The 19,308-nt window shown below is 38.3% G+C and overlaps 1 protein-coding gene across 1 annotated transcript; it reads left to right on the forward strand.

The window, feature by feature from the left end:
* Nucleotides 1-8,160: 8,160 nt before the first annotated feature.
* On the forward strand, nt 8,161-16,663 carry LOC131841015 (nuclear receptor-binding protein homolog). The gene is made up of 10 exons (XM_059189246.1): nt 8,161-8,208; nt 12,582-12,806; nt 12,879-13,009; nt 13,168-13,346; nt 13,596-13,770; nt 13,883-14,001; nt 14,216-14,369; nt 15,018-15,225; nt 16,184-16,303; nt 16,550-16,663. Exons 1-10 carry the CDS (start codon nt 8,161-8,163, stop codon nt 16,661-16,663), a joined length of 1,473 nt encoding a protein of 490 aa, XP_059045229.1.
* Nucleotides 16,664-19,308: the final 2,645 nt, after the last annotated feature.

Raw genomic sequence — 19,308 nt, forward strand, 5'->3', positions numbered from 1 at the left:
ATGTAGTAAGCTGTAACTTTGGCTATTTTTATTTTTGAAAAATAAAGTTGTATACCACGCGGAAGAAGTTATAGTATATACATATAATTAGTTAATATAATTAGTAAAAATCACGGGAACGTACCACGTTGTTTTTTTTTTTTTGACGTCCCGATATTTCGGCAGTGTTTCAACCGCCATGATCACGGGTAAACTGAAGAGCAGCGGGTAAATGGTAAATAAAATGTTTTATGGGCAGATATATTCTTCACACGGGTTCGTTTGTTGCTACTATTGAAACTGGTCTGAAGTTTTTAGTTTTTTTTATAATAAACTTAACGTAATCGTATTATGAGTATCAGTTCATGTACATTTACTATTTTGATTATTTTCTGTATTTAGTGTAATAAAGAGTATAATTAAAATAAATAAGGATCGATTGTGTGAAAGATGATATGAATAAAAGAGTATGCTCAGATATGACGATGATTGACGACCTCGGTGGTCTAGCGGTGTGGCATCGGACCCGCGACCATCGAACGTAAAACGTTACGTCCGATGGTCGCGGATTCGATTCCTCGCACGGTACAAACATTTGTATTCCTGAGTATGATTGTTTGTATCGGTCTGGGTGTTTTCTATGTATAATATGTATGTATTTACAAAAAAAAATCGATGTATTTGTATCAGTTGTCTAGTACCCATAACACAAGATTTAGCTAGCTTAACTTGGGTCTAGATGGCGCTGTGTGAATTGTCCTGTGATTATTATTATTTGACGACCGATAGAGAGCAATGGAAGAGAATGACATACTGCGCCGACCGCAAATAATGGGATAAAGGCGAGGCAATGATACATATATTATCTTCTTGGAAACAGCATAGGTACTGGCTTACTCAAACGCTTCGTACAAATTAAATAATTTGGTTCCCTCTAATTGCGGATCACAAATATATAATTATTTTTTTTGTGTCCTATAAAGAAACTTGTATTTATAGAGGAACTTCCGTGAAACAGGAATTGGGTGTGTGGGTGTGAACAATCAGACGAGTTTACATTCCGCCTTCAGAAGGATGATACGAAATGAAATAATAGCAATACAAGTACCTTATTTTAATATAGAGATGTTTCAAGAGATGTGTCGAGTTAACTCGAGTTGCGGTGAATTCGAGTTAACTCGAGTTGGAAGAATTCAAGTGATAAATGAACGAATCAAGTGGAAGAGCGAGAGTATGATTCTGTCATCGAACTGACAATGACATGAAATTTTCCGATCATTTCATATCATACAATTTTCACTCGTCACAAATGTTTCAATATTGATTTGAGGTCGTTATCATTTTTTTTTTCGCATATTGTCCAATTATGTTATCAAATTAAAATTATTATGCGGTCTATAAGTCCTTCCGCGGCTAGTGCCATTTCTACTCGCCCCCTATGGTTCGGTGAAGCTTTCAAGGCTAGCTGCCGCCAAAAACATTAGATATGTTCGAAAAAAAAAAAAAAACTGTTTATTCCAAGTAACTCGAGTTAACTCGAGTTATGTTTATTACGAGTTAGCACATCTCTATTTTAATATTATATTCTGCAAAATCCGGCTTTAATCTTGATAAAATTAATAAGGATTCAGAGATATAGTTGAGAATAAAAATGAAGCGGATTTTGAACGCGCGGATACAGAGTCTGGTAACTACAGTCGATACTAGCCGTGCCCGCGGATTCACACGCGTGAATTTTATAGCCTATATGTTATTCGAATGTATAAGCTATATATATATTTCATTGAAATCCATTCGGTAGTTTTTGCGTGAAAGAGTAACAAACATGCACACTCACAAACTTTCGCGTTTATAATATTACTAGCTGATACCCGCAACCTCACCTACATCACACCTACTCGACATTTTTCATTATATTTCCGCCAATTTACCGACCTCCACGCGGTTCCCCCTGGAAACCATCGAGATACATTCCCGTGAATTTGTCACGTTGGGCTAACTGATCAGACTTCATATTCATCCTATCATCCCCCACTGGTGCCCCGCCAGCGTAAACCGTTAGCGCAGGCGGGTGCACCATTCCATTATCATCCTTTAAAAAAAATATATATGTATATTACTGTAAAGTTTCATCAAAATCCGTTCAGCAGTTTTTGCGTGAAATAGTAACAAACATCCATCCATACTCACAAACTTTTGTGTTTATAATATTAGTAAGATTTATATTGACAGTTTCAGGTGGGCTGTCTGTTTGTCATTAGGCTCCTTAAAATATAGTCGACCGCAGTGATAGCGGGCGATTCGTCATACTCGTGGAGTGCTGTAGAGACCGGTCTGTTCTAATCACTACGACTGATTTACTCTCATTTAGTTACTCAACTACTTGGTTGTGTATTTAATATTTTAACTCTAATAAGTTAAGGTTAGTTGGTAGTTTGTATTCAACTTAAAAATGTAGAGTTACAACTAAATTATTTACAACTCGCAAGTTACTTGCTCGTTCTTCTTGTGATGAGACTGCATTCCGCATGAGCGGTAGATTAAAAAATAAGTATTATTATTCAAAAGTGATGAAATATAAGTTTATTTGAATACATGATTATCTATTCTATTTTTTTTTATTTTTTGTCAACTAACTTTTATCTCTGTTGCGTATACATCAAAATGTATATGGATCATTTTTATGGTGTTTGCCATTCCGCTAGATAAAAAAGGTGGGCCAATTTTTTCTTCGCATATCTAAATAGCACGATGATTAAATAAAACCATGTCCTTAATAGATTAATTAAATAGAAATATATATCATCTTCATTACATAGTATAAAATAGAGTCGCTGTCGCTGTCCGTCCGTCCCTATGTATGCTTAAATCTTTAAAACTACGCAACGGATTTTGAAGCGGTTTTTTAGTAGACAAGAGTGATTCAAGAGGAAGGTTTATATGTATAATACACCCGGGCGAAGCCGGGGCAAATGGTTATTATATAATACCTAAATTTTTAATATATAAAATTGAAGCTTCTGTTTGTAATTTAAAATTAATAGCTTTTCGCTAAATGCATATGAAAGTATATATGGTCATCATCATCTCAGGACGGAAGACGTCCACTACTGAACAAAAGCCTCCCCCAAAGATCTCCCCGACGATCGGTCCGGCGCTGCTCGCATCCAATGCCTTCCAGCGATCTTGACCAGATCGTCAGTCCACCTTGCTAGAGGCCTTCCCACGCTACGTCATCCAATCCGCAGTCGCCACTCGAGGACTTTACTGCCCCAACGGCCATCTGCCCTGCCCATTGCCACTTCAATTTTGCAATTCTTCGGGCTATGTCGGTCACTCTGGTTCTTCTGCGGATTAATCACGCAGAGAAACTCCGAGCATAGCCCTCTCCATTGCCCTTTGAGTGAATTTGAGCTTATTCATGAGGCCCATAGTTAGCGATCACTGGTCAACACATGGGTCGTAAACCTTCGTCTTGAGGCACTCCTGTAATTTAGATGAAAAGATATATCGGAGCTTCCCGAACGCTGCCATCCGAGTTGAGACTAGATACGGTACTTACATCAAAATATTAATTGAACAATTTTTGACCCACCTTTTGGTTGTGCTTATCTCTGAACCGCTGGCCCAATTTTGACGACATTTGCAGATAGGTAATATTATAAGGAATAACTTAGGCTACGTTTACTTTAGATACAATAAAACTTAAGTTAAATTTAATGTAACAAGTTATAAAAAAATGAACAGCGATAACTTAGTAGACCTACAAATGTGAAATATTCAATAAATCGTCGATTAAGTAGAAAAATGGCATATTTCAAAATTAGAATCTAGAATTGCCTCCTTTTATTTAAGTCAATTAAATTAACCACGCCGTCTTAATTATCAAAATACTTTCAAAATGATATATAATACTTGTGTGTAAATTTAAAACTTTAAAGGGAAGAATAATTTAAATAAATTAAAAAACTTTAAATGCTCGTCTTGTAATAAATGTACATTTTGAATTCTGCCATTTTCTATTTAACCGACGAAATGCTAACATTGTAGACGCAATATCAATTATTTTAAAATATCAACACCATATCGCCTCTCCGGGCAGCGACAACTACAAACGACTCATTGTATTGTCCGTACCGAGTTATATTTAGCCCTCAATTGGCCCGTACAATGCATATAAGGAGAAGGATGCAAGTGGCTAGTGATACACCAGCTATCGCCAACAATATGTACTATAATAAATAATAATCTCAGGACAATTCACACAGACCCATCTAGACCCAAGTTAAGCTAGCTAGAGCTTGTGTTATGGGTACTAGATAACTGATACATATACATAGATATTTTTTTTTGTAAATACATACATATTATACATAGAAAACACCCAGACCGATACAAACAATCTTACTCATGAATACAAATGTTTGTGCCGTGCGAGGAATCGAACCCGCGACCATCGGTCGTAAAGCGGTGTGCTTGACCGCTAGACCACCGAGGTCGTCGATGTACTAACTGTACCCGCGCCTTCGTCTTTAAATTAATTTTTCTAACATAAAAGTAGCATAATTTACTCTTTATTACATCAGCTACCTGTCAATAAAAGTCCCGTCAGAATCGATCTAGCCATTTCAGAGATTAGCCGGAAAAAACCGACAGACAAAAATTGTGAAAAAAATATTTTGGTGTATGTACCGTATTTATATTCATATGCATGTAGTAAAACAGTTATTTCAATATTACAAACAGACACTCTAATTTTATTTACATGTATAGATTTTATTAAATGAACGCCGACAGAATAGTACAGGGGAAATAATGAACTGTAAAATACTTGACCGATATCGAAATTATTTCGCCCTGTCAACAAGTTACATGTGAAGTGTTATTCAGATTTGCAGCAAATATGATTAAAGAAGAAAATATTTATAATTTGCTTATTCAAGAGCTTAATATGTTTAAATTAATACGTAAAGCAAAAACTTTATACCCTTTTATACAAAAATAACAATTTATATATATATATATATATATATATATATATATATATATATATATATATATATATATATATATATATATATATATATATATATATATATATAGAGAAGGAGTGGACAAATGCTAATATTTTTTTTAATTGTAGAAACAATACATAAAACTAATTATAGATAGATAGATAATTGATATTTATTGCCAACATAACACAAATAATACAATTTACAATAAGACACAAAACAAGAAATATATAATAACATGGAAGTTGGCAATAGGAGCTGCCTCAGCTGTTGCTGATATAAGCACAACCTTAGTGAGGTGCACATATACAGCGCTGGTTTCCAGGCAGCCCCCATTACTAATAAAAAAAACTGAGATGCGGGTTTTTTACTACATACAGATACATATAATTTAAACACAAAAAAAAATATTAAATAAGATCTAGGATACACAAATATAAATATATATAGAATGAATTACAATATTCAATGCTCACAAAAACCGAAATCAGTTACAATAACAGTATCAAAAGGAAAAAAAATTACAAGATAAAAAGAAAATTATTTATAAAAACATTACTCACATGTCTTTAACAATAGAACTTTAATAATATTCAAACTTATAATTTGAATCAATTAGGTCGAATTTCGACCTTCAGCAACTTACTAATAATAGCTAAATAGGTTTTTCTAGCTATTACCAGAAATGAAAACGTATTTTATATTCGTAATACTTTATTGGTACGTCTTAACAGAACCGTGGCCAAGACAAGAATGAATAAGTGTCTCTAAATATCGTTTACAGATCAGTTTTGTACCCTCACTATTTTAATAAAAATTATGAAACTAACTCAGTCGATATCAATAACATTACTTCTATTTGTAATTAAACAATTCATTGTCTTATGTGCTGATTGCACATAAGATCATGTTAATATTCCATTATTATAAATATATCTACTATACCACTCTGCATATTTATTATCGAAACGATTATAATCTAACACTAATACTTTTTTTTACCGCCTCATCGGAAATGCGGTTTCAGCTAAGGATAAACAAGAAACTTAGTTTCTGTTACCAAACAATTTACCCTATATTTACATTGTTTCAAATTCAAAAATTGTTTATTCATATAGGACATTTTAGCCGCTTATGAACGTCAAATTTTTTTTATAGTATGATTCTTCCCTACCTACTAGTTCAGTATATAGATCCAATTGAGAAGAACTGGCAAGAAACTTATTTGAAAAAAATTCGGACTAATAACTATATAATAATAATAATAATATCTCAGGACAATTCACACAGCGCCATCTAGTCCCAAGCTAAGCAGAGCTTGTGTTATGGGTACTAGACAACTGATATAAATACATAGATACATTTTTTTGTGCAAATAAATAGATATTATACATAGAAAACACCCAGACCGATACAAACAATCATACTCATGAATACAAATGTTTGTACCGTACGAGGAATCGAACCCACGACCATTGGATAGTAAAGCGGTGTGCTAAACCACTAGACCATCGAGAAATAAAATAAAGGATGTCACCAATAACAGTTGTGAAATAGACTGAGGGAATTGAATCCAAGCACCGTGTACGTAATAGTTTTCACAAACAACCACTCGACAGATTTATACTAGACGCAAACAGCGGTCGGGTGTTCCGTATGTAACAATTTGCAAATATTTGCCGCGGCTGTCGCCCACTGTCTGTCTATATTGGTGTTTACCTCGCCACAGTAATTGATTGCTATAATCTGCACCAGACCGAACACTATAATAGTTTGCGATCGTTTTAGAATGAAGATTAATGGTGTTGCTTTGCAGAGAATAAAAACATGGATGTTATCAAATGATTTCTAAAATAGCAACAATTTTGACGATATATGTGAAGACAACCAATGATCTCAAAAATAGCAACATTTTTCATGATAAATGTGAAGATAAAGCCTCTCCTAGTCTAAACACAATACGCTCACGGAGAAGTAGGAGATTCGCTGTCATTTTAAATGAGATTTGACGTAATTAAACCGAAGAGCAGTGCAGAAAGAATACTTTTCAAATGACTTATTATGAAAAAAAAAATTGAGTATGAAAGTAGAAAGAGCGATCTTATCGCTTAAGCAATTTATTCCAGCAACGTTTGGGTAGAAGAGAAAATACAGAAAATGGTATATAGCAAATATATACACTTACTAGCTGTCCCGACAACCCTTGTTTTGCCTTAAAATAAAAATAAAAATTTAGGGGTGGACTACCCCTAACATTTAGGGGGATGAAAAATAGATGTTGGCCGATTCTCAGACCTACTCAATACGCTCACAAAATTTCATGAGAATCGGTCATCCGTTTCGGAGGAGTATGGGAACGAAAACTGTGACACGAAAATTTTATATATAAGATTATAAATTCAGGTGTAACACCAAAGTACAATAATTTAATTATAACTTGATAATTTTTAATTAAATTATAAAAACCAAATAATATAATATATTTTACTATAGATTTCCGGGCCCTTCGTCTGTTGTCATTTTATCTCATGTTTTAAAATTAATAAGGAATTATACGTTTACGTTTATTAAGTTTTTAGTGAAAGACATTTTGTATTCATTCAATATATTAAATTAAATAATGGCCTTAGCGTCTGTTATATATGGTTTATGGTGATGGTCCTTGAACAGCTCTTCTTGGCTGTATGGTACGTGATGATGCGGCTCGAATGCTCAGATGGTAGATGATGATGGCTTCAGCAGATTACGGGTTGTAGAAAATGATAGATTTCGCTTGATAGTCTCGAATTTAATGGCAAATATACTATTTATTACAAATTTGTTGGAGTGAACAAAATGTACGTTAGATCGGTCGGTTGGTATTTAAGTCTGTTACATTACGTTGCGTATTTGAATTGGATGGGTGTGCGCTCTAATCAGAACGCTCCTTTTGTTTTGCGTTTTGTTGCTGCTTGTACGCGACACTGTATAACCCGATAAGAGAGCGGCATGGCCTGCGATATGTTTAAATTCTGATCACTAAGCAACGACCAGTAGAAGTAATAATTTCAGCAGCAGCGCCCCGTTCTCGCCTTTTTACAATGAATAATAAAATGATGACATTATCGTCTGATAACCCTGCTATTAATATATCGCATCTAATAATACTCGGTTATAATTAAACAGAATGTCTCGTTGTACAATTGATACTGATAAAGCATTATTGCTATGCAAAGTAACATTTTGTGTCTGTAGTGAACTCTTTTTTTAGTATTATATGCTATTAGTGATGTATGTTTATTGTAGATTGTTACTCCCTCGGTACATTATAGTATACTTAAAATGTTCGTTTTGTTACGAATGGCAAAATTATTTTTAACTGCCTCCAAAAAGGAAGAGTCACTTTGTAGCTCCGTTATTTTGACTCCGATTTGAAAAAATATTTGTTTCTTTTAGAATCTTTGAAAGAGACTTTCAAATTGGTTAATTTTTTTTAGTTTGTAATAATAATAATACGCCACAAAGAGTAAAAACCCATCAAAAAGGCTGAGAAAGCGAAACATACAAATAATAATAATAATAACTCTTTATTGTGCATTAAAAAAAAGAATAAATAATTACCAAAAAGAAAGAAAGAAAAATATGCGAACAAATGGCGGCCTTATCGCTCAAAGCTATCTCTTACAGACAACCAGGGAGATAAAAGTATTGGGTGAGGGAAAGGTAGGTGGCGCACTATAAAAAGAGAGTTAAATATTATATGAATACTAAATACATATACAGACAGAAACGGAATGAGAAAAGAAGTTAGTAGAATGAGGAGGGGTTACCAGACAAAGATGTATAATGCGCAGATCTCGGTCTTGCGGATCACATGAAACAGTTTCTTGAATAGGATTTATTGTATTTTTTTTAATTAGTATTATTTACATAATAATGGACGAGGATAATCTGTCTAATATTTTATCATTAATAAACGTATTATTACTGAACAAGATTTTATTTCATAATTTGTGTCATTCTATGCGGAGTGAAAGCGTCCTTGTAGTGTCCAACAAGCAGCATTTTATTTTATCAAAACAACAGATCTATAGAAGAATAAACACACTAAAGTGATTCCTACATTAAAAGAAACATAAATTTACCAAGTTCTCAAGTCGTAGTCGTGGCCGGTGCTTCCATTATACATTCTTTAAGCTTTACTGGCTTTACAGCCACATGAAAGACGTTCCCGTACCGCAGAGAAACAACGATACTTATTCATGAACTCGTCGCGACTTCTCACTGCAATGAGTCACATCACGATTAAGTAGGAAATAGTGTCGCATAAAATACGGAAGCTCCTTAAATGTACTCCATTAGTTTAAGCCTCAGTGTCACAGTTAGCAGTCTTCGGGCTATTTACATTCTGTTCTCATAACTAGTTTACGCATTAAATTTACACATAATGACCGACCAACTTCACTCACTGGGCCTTAGCTAATAGTTAACGTATCTGAAATTAACTAGTTGCAAAACCTAGCTTCCGAAGACAGATAGATACTCTGTTTTTGCAATGTAAGACGGTCATACCGCTTATTCATTGTTTAACCAATTGTTGTGTATTCAATATTTTTTCTATTTGATTCTTTAATTGAATTAGTGCTAATCGGTAGTTTGTATTCATACACTTAAACTTAAATTGTAAGAATAAAATTATTTAAAGCAGAAACACATAAGTTTCTTGCTCGTTCTTCTTGCGATGAGACAGCTTTCCGAATGAGCGGTAGATTAAAAAAATGTGATGACTATTCAAAATTAAATGATTTTCTATTCTATTCCTGTAAGATATCAAAAAATATCGTCAATATACACAATATTTGTTGTCACATTTTTAATCTTAGTTATTTATATATTTTTATCTGTGATGTATTGCACCGTATGGCTATTAGTAGAGTTCTTTTCTTTCAACTATACCGGCTTATAACATAAATTATAATGTTTACTTTAGTTTAAAAATTGTGTATTATAAATGAAATGAGTGTGATATACTAATGATGTAGTATTTAAATATACAGTTACATAAAACTTGTACCTGATGGAGGTATTCGGTGGATATTAGGGTTCATGATTTCTCGAGCTTCTCAATTTCTCGGGTCTCGAGAATTCTCGAGGTTAATTTCTCGGGTCTTCTCGGGTTGTCGAGAAATTTACATTTACGTACGTTTTCTGATATTATTTGGTTCCAATAACGTCAAAAAATTCAGTGGTTTTCCTCTCAAATAAAAGTATCAAATTAAACTTTTATTGAGTATATTTAAAAACATAAGGATAATGAATATTTTTTTTTAAATAGAAAAATAATATTAGATCCTTACATATGAAATTGGCGTTTTGTCGTACTGGTCACTTTGATCTCAAATATCTCCTCTTTGGTTAGGAATTCTATTTCCAAATTTATACAGCTATGCACTTTGGGTCACTCACAGCATACAAAATGAAAAAACTTAAAATATCGCGTTATTTACGAGTACGAGTTCCGCTGTGGCACCAGTGCTACACGGTGCTAAACGGCTCGAAGTATTAATGATGTGTACGGCAGTGGTCTCGCAAAAGAAAACACGTGCATTTTTGGTTCCAACGTTTTCGTTCTGGAAATTTCGACCTGCAAAGCAATCTCCGTGGGCGGCCGGAATCCAAGGTTGATAATGAAGAATTGAAGGCTATTGTGGAAGCGGATCCATCCCAAACCCGTCCGAGTTAGCTGCAGGCTGCGGTGTTAGTGACAAAACTGTTTTAATCCTTTAGCAAATTGGGAAGGTGAAAAAGCTTGAAAAGTGGGTCCCTCATGAATTCAATGGAGTAAATCGACAAACGCGCGAAGCCTGCTGCGTTACATTAATCAACCGGCATAATAATGAAGGGATTTTTCCCAAACTTTACCTTTATTTTAGTTATTATTATTCTTTGTAAAAAAAAAAAGTACCGATATAATATTGGTTAATTTTGTACCTCGTTGAACTGGAGCCTGTTTTAAGTTAATATTTTTGTAATTAAGGATTTCTGATTCCTGCGACACAAGCCCTGAGCTTAGTGCAGGGATTGCTGTTAATTGTCTTGTCTACAACCATCGATGTAATGTGTACAAAATAAATAAATAAATAAAATAAATTTTAAATCAAATAATTTCCTGTGGTGGAAAGTGGATCTTGTACGATAATCGGAAACGCTCATTGCAATGGCTAAACCCTGGCGAACCAACCAAATCCTGCCCCAAGCGAAAATTGGCTCAAAAAATGTTACTTGTCAACGTTTGGTGGACTATTTCCGGTGTTATTCACTTCGGCTTTCTTAAATCTGGCCAGACGATTACGGCAAATGTGTATTGTCAGCAATTGAGAAACCATGATGGAAAAGCTAGCTACTAAACAACCGAGGCTGGTCAATCGCCAAGAACGCTTGACCACATAGTGCACAACAGACAGTTACCAAATTAGAAGAGCTTCAATTGGAATGTCTAAGATAACCACCATACTTCCCGGACCTTGCTCCAACAGATTACCATTTTTTTTCGAAATTTGGATAACTTCTTGCAAGGGAAAAAATTACACTCCGATGGGGCAGTCCAAAGTGCAAAAACAAAAGGCAAAAGTGCATAAATAGAAATGGTACATACTTTGATTAAATAAATATATTTTATATATTATTTATTTTGATATATTTTGAAAAAAAAAATACTTCAGGTTAGTCCCTTACAAAACGCCAATTTAAATTTTTTAGGACCTAATTATTCAGACTTATATTTATAATGATAGCACCATTTTTAGCTGCTTATTTGGAAATAAAAAAAAACAATGTAAACATAAATAGTTTCTACAACATAAAAATTTAACATGATAGAAAACAAAAACGATAATATCTTAAATTATTGCGCCGCCACGCAACAAAACAAAGGGCAATTAATTTCTATATAGGTACATGATTTCTCGAGTTCTCGACTTTTCTCGAGCTTGATTTCCCGGGAACAAAACCCATGAATTTCCCGGGAATTCTCGAACCGAGAATTCCCGGGAATGAACCCTAGTGGATATACATATATAGCAACAAGTATAAATTAATATGTTTTTCATCACAGTTACACATTACACATAACTGTTACTTAGCAACTGGAATACTTATCTTAAATGTAATGGATGAGATCTTTTCTTCTGAAGTCAATGTGCCTAAAAGTACCTACTGTTGTAAAGAAATTTGATTCGATACCATTATACGAAACATGACCTAAAATAGACAAGTTGTCAAACCACTCTTCGTTTTTCTGATATTACATTACAAGAAAATAATATCTTGTCAATTATTAGTGTGTACATATATATTCAGATAGTCCACCCTCTCGATGGACCAATCAACCAATTGAGTAGAGAACGCTTGGACGTAATCACTTGACGTCTATTCATAAATGTAGCGACAAAACAAGTACTCAAAGGCTGAATGTTCGGTCTGACCTTTAATGTCATTTAACTAATGGGAGCCACTTGTGAAAAGTGCTCTTGCCAATGCGATGCAGATATAAATTGGTTGGCTTAATTATATTCAATTGTTGACGTAATATGTTCTGCTTGTTTCCAGGTGGAACAACGCGATGTACCTGGCATCGACTGCGCACATCTGGCAATGGACACAGAAGAAGGTGTCGAGGTCGTTTGGAACGAGGTGCAGTTCTCCGAAAGGAAAAACTTCAAAGCTCAAGAGGACAAAATACAGATGGTGTTCGACAACCTTACCAGGCTGGAACACCCCAACATCGTCAAATTCCATCGGTATTGGACCGATACACATAACGATAAGCCACGGGTAAGTTTCCAGAAAACTTCTCTTAAACATTTCATTTGAAGCGATTGTGATTATGATTGTTTTACTATTCAGGTGATATTCATAACCGAGTACATGTCGTGCGGGTCGCTTAAGCAATTCTTAAAACGCACAAAGCGCAACGTGAAACGGTTGCCGCTGCAGGCGTGGAAGCGGTGGTGTACACAGATACTGTCGGCGCTCAGGTGAATATCTGAACGTAGCATTAGTTTTACAATTCATATGCACTTGACGATCATAGATTTTCTCCACAGATCTCGTTTTTCTTTAATATTTTATTTCAGTTCCGCGTTTAAGATTCAATGCAAACCAATACTAATTAGTTAAATGATCCCATATCCAGTTATCTTCACGGCTGCGTACCTCCAATCGTCCACGGCAACTTGACCTGCGACACTATCTTCATTCAACACAACGGGCTGGTGAAAATTGGTTCTGTGGCGCCGGATGCCATCAACCACCACGTGAAGACTTGCCGAGAGAACATGAGGAATATGCACCTCATTGCTCCAGAATATGGATGTAAGTAAATAGTATCGCCTTCAGTAGAGAGGGAAAGAAACAGTTTCTTCGGCTTGGATCCTAGCACTACTTCTCGTTTATTCCGTACCAACACTTGTACTTATACACTTGCAATAGGTACAAGAAAGAGCTTTGTTCAATGTCTTAATAAATTATCTTGTATGGAAAAAGCAAGAGATGTGTACCAGGATCTTAGGAGGAGAAACTTTATTTTATGTATTTATTCCAATTTTGTTTCCCCCGAATTAGCATCGCAAATGGTGACGCCTGCGATGGATATCTACTCATTCGGAATGTGCGCTCTGGAGACCGCGGCTCTTGAGATTCAGGGCAATGGCGACTCTGGCAGCCACGTCACCGAGGAGCACATCGTTCGTACTGTTGAGTCTCTGGAGGAGCCCAGGCAGAAGGACTTTATTTACAGGTACTGTAACTTTTCACAGGTGGGCATTTAACGGTAAGTGCATTGTCTCGTATAGGTTTCGGCTGTCCTCTGCCGCAAACGTTGTGCTAATCGCTTGCACTTATGTTTCCAGGTGCATAAATAAAGACCCGTCGAAAAGGCCGACGGCTCGAGAGCTCCTCTTCCATCCGTTGCTATTCGAAGTGCACTCCTTGAAGCTTCTAGCGGCTCACACTCTCGTCAACACAACTGGTAAGTACAGCAAATTGACTTCTCATATGATGTTAAAACAATATGCGATGGCAAAATGGCATCATCATAATATTTTAGTTACAATTTTGTGTGTACAATCCCAAACTAAATTTCAACTTTTAGGTTTCAATTTCTTATTGAAATGTGATCTCTTCAATACTTGTAGCCGATCTTAAACTTTTATGAACATATGCCATGCGATATGTTTCCTCAGCAAATATTTCGGAGACCATAACGGACGAGGTGGCTGGCGGATCGAGTGGCGAGGCGCTAGCGTGGTGCGTGAAGGACGGCGAGCGAACGGAGATCTCGGCCAAAGATCTCCCACCGCACGGCGAGAAGCTGGAAAAATTTGTTGAAGATGTCAAGTGAGTTATTAGTACCATATTTTGGCATAATTATTTTTATGTTGTACATTGAGGATTTTAGACAAAAAGACTTAATTAGCAATAAGCATAAGATATGTTTATTTTTTTTTTTAATGTATCGTCATCTAAGTAGAATTTTTGAACAGAGCTGTCGTATAAAGTTCATCTGGATCTAAATTGTCGTTCATTCACCTCACTCACCGTATTTTGGCTTCTTAAGGGCAGTATAATACAGAATACGGAATCGCCATATGGTCAGTCTTCAGTCATGGGAATAAATAAGAGGTAGGTTGGATATCAGAGTGTATCTTGAGACGATTGTGAATCCATTGTCTTTACTGGACATATTCTGTAACGCGCGATTAGGAGCGCGCGCATTGTTTTTTTACTATTTTTTGCGCGTGGATTAAACGTACTTTTCAAGTTACTTTTCTTTTTTTTTTAGTTTCCCTCTTTTATTTTACTAACTTTGTATTGATAATCAGCATAAAAAGGAGCTAAAGCACTCACGATCGATGAGCGTAGGAATACGCGAGCCGGTGACGTGAGTGGTGTTTCTCGTTCTCTTTGCCTCTCATACTCTTTCATGTTTCTCGCGTAAAAGAGTGTAAAATTACTGTGTCGAGCTAAGGATGTCGTGGGTGGCAGGTACGGCATCTACCCGCTGACCGCGTACGGGTGGCGCGGGGGCGCGGGCCGCGCCGCCTCCCCCGCCGAGCGCGCGCTGGCCGAGGCCGCGCCCGCCGCCTCCCCCGAGCCGCGCGACCTGGAGACGCGCCGCGTCGTCAACATGATGTGCAGCCTCAAGCCGCACCCGCACGCCGCGCCGCCCGACTCGCCGCCGCACGACCTGCTCGTGAGTACCGCCCCCCGCCGCCCCCGCCGCCCCCGCCGCCCCCGCCGCCCCCCTGGAGACGCGCCGCGTCGTCAACATGATGTGCAGCCTCAAGCCGCACCCGCACGCCGCGCCGCCCGACTCGCCGCCGCACGACCTGCTCGTGAGTACCGCCCCCCGCCGCCCCCGCCGCCCCCGCCGCCCCCGCCGCCCCCCTGGAGACGCGCCGCGTCGTCAACATGATGTGCAGCCTCAAGCCGCACCCGCACGCCGCGCCGCCCGACTCGCCGCCGCACGACCTGCTCGTGAGTACCGCCCCCCGCCGCCCCCGCCGCCCCCGCCGCCCCCGCCGCCCCCTGGAGACGCGCCGCGTCGTCAACATGATGTGCAGCCTCAAGCCGCACCCGCACGCCGCGCCGCCCGACTCGCCGCCGCACGACCTGCTCGTGAGTACCGCCCCCCGCCGCCCCCGCCGCCCCCGCCGCCCCCGCCGCCCCCCTGGAGACGCGCCGCGTCGTCAACATGATGTGCAGCCTCAAGCCGCACCCGCACGCCGCGCCGCCCGACTCGCCGCCGCACGACCTGCTCGTGAGTACCGCCCCCCGCCGCCCCCGCCGCCCCCGCCGCCCCCCTGGAGACGCGCCGCGTCGTCAACATGATGTGCAGCCTCAAGCCGCACCCGCACGCCGCGCCGCCCGACTCGCCGCCGCACGACCTGCTCGTGAGTACCGCCCCCCGCCGCCCCCGCCGCCCCCGCCGCCCCCCTGGAGACGCGCCGCGTCGTCAACATGATGTGCAGCCTCAAACATCGCTCCTCAACCTCAACAACCGTAAGACCCGCTCGTGAGTCAGTCGTCATCGACGTGATGTTTATTCATAGTCTCACCTTCCCGCCTAGCATTCACAGAAAAAAAGAAATAATAGTATAAATGATTAGAAGCAAAACAGAAGTGTTTCAGAAAGTACGTGGTGTTCACAGATGACAATCTTGCTGCGCATGGACGATAAGATGAACCGGCAGCTGACCTGCGCCGTGTCGCGTCGCGACTCAGCCGCCGCGCTCGCGCGCGACCTCGTGCAGCTCGGGTTCATACATGAGGTGAGTACCACCACCACCACCATCGCCACTACCATCAAAACCCTCACTAACAACTGTCGTTACTCCTAAAAATTACAAAATATGCATGTATACAAAATCTACTGCACATATGTAACCGATTTGAATACGTTTGTAAAATATAATCTAGTCAAACCACTTGCTTTATAATAATATAAGGTGACATTACAGGATTCCCTACCCTATACTTTTGGTGATATATCTTAATGGAAATGATCACAACCGCAGGCAGACCGTGACAAGATCTGCCGGCTGATGGAGGAGTCTCTGCGTGGCAGCTTCGGACAACCGCCGCCCGCAGCGCTGCCACCGCCGCGCGCCGCACACCTCGTCGCCAGCTAGTGGCGCCACCACCGCCGCCACCACCATCACCACCGCCACCATCGTCACCGCCGCCACCATCACCACAGCCACCGCCGCCGCAGGCGGACAGCGACAAGATTTGTAGACGGATGGAGGAGTCGTACAGCAGCCATCACCTGTGAGGCTACCAACTACGCCACCACCACCACCGTCGCCACAGGTGGACCGCGACAAGATTTGCCGACTGATGGAGAAGTCCAGCAGTAGCCATCACTGGCGACTCCACACCGTCGCCACAACCACCACCGTCGCCACAACTACCACCGTCACCAAGCTGCCTCAGGATCCGTTATTATTTTATACATCATGCAATGGTAATCTCTTCTGCCGTAATGGTATATGCTGACCGACCAGTGGAGGTGGAGTCTCATCTCAACAAGACGATATCAAACTACCATCACCAAAATCAAGAGGTATCTACAGGTTTTTGATTCCAGTTCTCTTGCGCCGGTACGGTGTGCTTTGCTGCACTAATCAACTTAGAAAAAAATTTGGAAAATAGACTTTGAAGTTATACCTTTAAAGTCCATTTCTAATTAATGCAGTTAATTCCATAGCGGTATGCATCTATTTAATCATCCATTCCATCCAGGCTAGGCGAGTGGTGATGAACTTGTCCGTGTAAACACCTTCAACATGTAAACTCTAATATATATGGCCACGTTTGCGAGATAATGAAGTTACTCGATCACGGAGTACAGCTTATATGATCGCATTAGTATTGTAGTAGGGTCATCGTAACTATAAGAGTGGAATGGTGCGTGAATGTAGTAGGAAACGTGGCTCTCGACCGCTGCCTCGCCGGACACCGAACCCGCGACCCGGCGGTCGACGAGCAACCCATCGTCCCCATAGATATACTTCCGCAGCACTTTACAGATCGAAGTTTATAGTCAAATGTACCCGAATTTGATGCTGTAAACGGTACGCATTTTAATTCAAACACCGCAATTGTATGAAATTCGGGCTAGCCTAGTTATAGTGTAGGATTTAATGCATATTTATACTTAAAAGTGGGTCTTATGACGAGATTTTGTATCGCCAAATTACATGTATTTTTGCATACGGTTGAATATAAGACGGGCTGGCGAACGGTACGGTATGAACTTGTATGTTTTAAACCTTATCAGTTTTAGCACGTTTTTATTATGGTAGCTTTATTTTATAAGATATAGATGGATGATAAAAATCTTTGAATTTCTCGACTTGTTCTATACTATCACGCATGTATTATACATATAAACCTTCCTTCAATCGCTCTATCTATTGCTGAAAACTGCATTAAAATCTGTTGCGTGACTTTGTTTTATACTATATAAAGATTAAAAACGATTGTTGAAAAATATACTTTATTACAAACGTTTTGATGTCAAAATAGAGCTATCATAATAATTTCACGTGTAAACCAATTGTCGAATACAACACTACTGACCTCTATTAGCAGCCCATCGAAACATTTGGAAGACTTTGGAAATTCACGAAAATCCATAGACAATTGGCTATTGACATCCCATCGTAACATTTATAAGGTCGCGTTAAAGATAAGTCTTTGGGAAACTACGAAAATCCATAGATAATTTTCCAATTTTAACTCTTTCTTTCCGTTGCAAATTTAAAAAAAAAAATGAGCAGACATAACATTTACCAATGTATCTCTATCTCGCTCTCTATCTCTAAATTTTTTCTCCGTCTGCTGTGTGGAATATATTAATTTGTAATTTAATTTAAACTATTCTATATTAAATTAATTTAACTTCAACTTCGATAAAACTGCTATTTAAACCTATTTTAACATAAATAACTCTGTTCAGTTCTTTCAAAGGAGTGTGACAAAAAGTAATGGTCAAAATAAGTTTTATGGGTTTATATCTTATAAATAAGAGGATAAAATATCCGATAGGTCTTTTTTAATGGAGCTGACAATAGGGTCAGTAAATAACATTTATATAATTTATTTCAATTTAAATAGGATCTCTTAGAAAATTATTGAATAGTTGTCTGTGATTATAACAAAAATTCATTCTTCAAAAAGCATTCTATGAAACTACCTCTGAAATTCATTCACTGTATGCATTTGATTAGCAAATGTCTTGAACTCTTTGAATGAATAGAATCGAATAGAAAATCATTTATTGAAAAAACTTAATTTAAGCACTTTTGAACAGACATAACAATTTTTTTTTAATCTACCGCTAATTTGGAAGCTGTCTCATCATAAGAAGAACGAGCAAGAAACTTAAAAATCTAATACCAGAATCTTTGGTCATAGTACACTCATGCACTATAATATCTCCTTAGGAAAGTACACACTCTATCCTGAGCAGATAAAAACCATCGCTCCTAAGAATATCCTTCAATTCTTGTCCCTTACGGGTCTAAGCAGCGAACTTTGAATAAGGGCGAGCATAGATCTATACAGGTCTTAGTACCTGACAATAGCCCAAACCCCAAAAAAAGAATACAATTAATGAATTTCAGATAGTTTTGGATTAGTTTGTGATTGGTTACAAATTTATAAATGTTAATGTTGTCTCGACAATGGGTTGTTCTTCATAAGATACGGTTTTCAAAATTGTACCACAGTTCAGTCTTCCTTATTCATAAAAAATGATTTTAATTTTGTT

The sequence above is a fragment of the Achroia grisella genome, unplaced genomic scaffold (genome assembly GCF_030625045.1).
Source record: "Achroia grisella isolate CSIRO2021 unplaced genomic scaffold, CSIRO_AGI_Agris_v1 utg157, whole genome shotgun sequence".
Classification (NCBI taxonomy): Eukaryota; Metazoa; Arthropoda; class Insecta; order Lepidoptera; family Pyralidae; genus Achroia; species Achroia grisella.

Coding starts and splice junctions, on each gene's coding strand:
- LOC131841015 (XM_059189246.1), top strand. CDS start 8,161: ATGTCTCGTTGTACAATTGATACTGATAAAGCATTATTGCTATGCAAA. Junction 8,209..12,581: donor AAGCATTATTGCTATGCAAA/GTAACATTTTGT, acceptor GCTTGTTTCCAG/GTGGAACAACGCGATGTACC. Junction 15,226..16,183: donor CGCCGCCGCACGACCTGCTC/GTGAGTACCGCC, acceptor TGGTGTTCACAG/ATGACAATCTTGCTGCGCAT.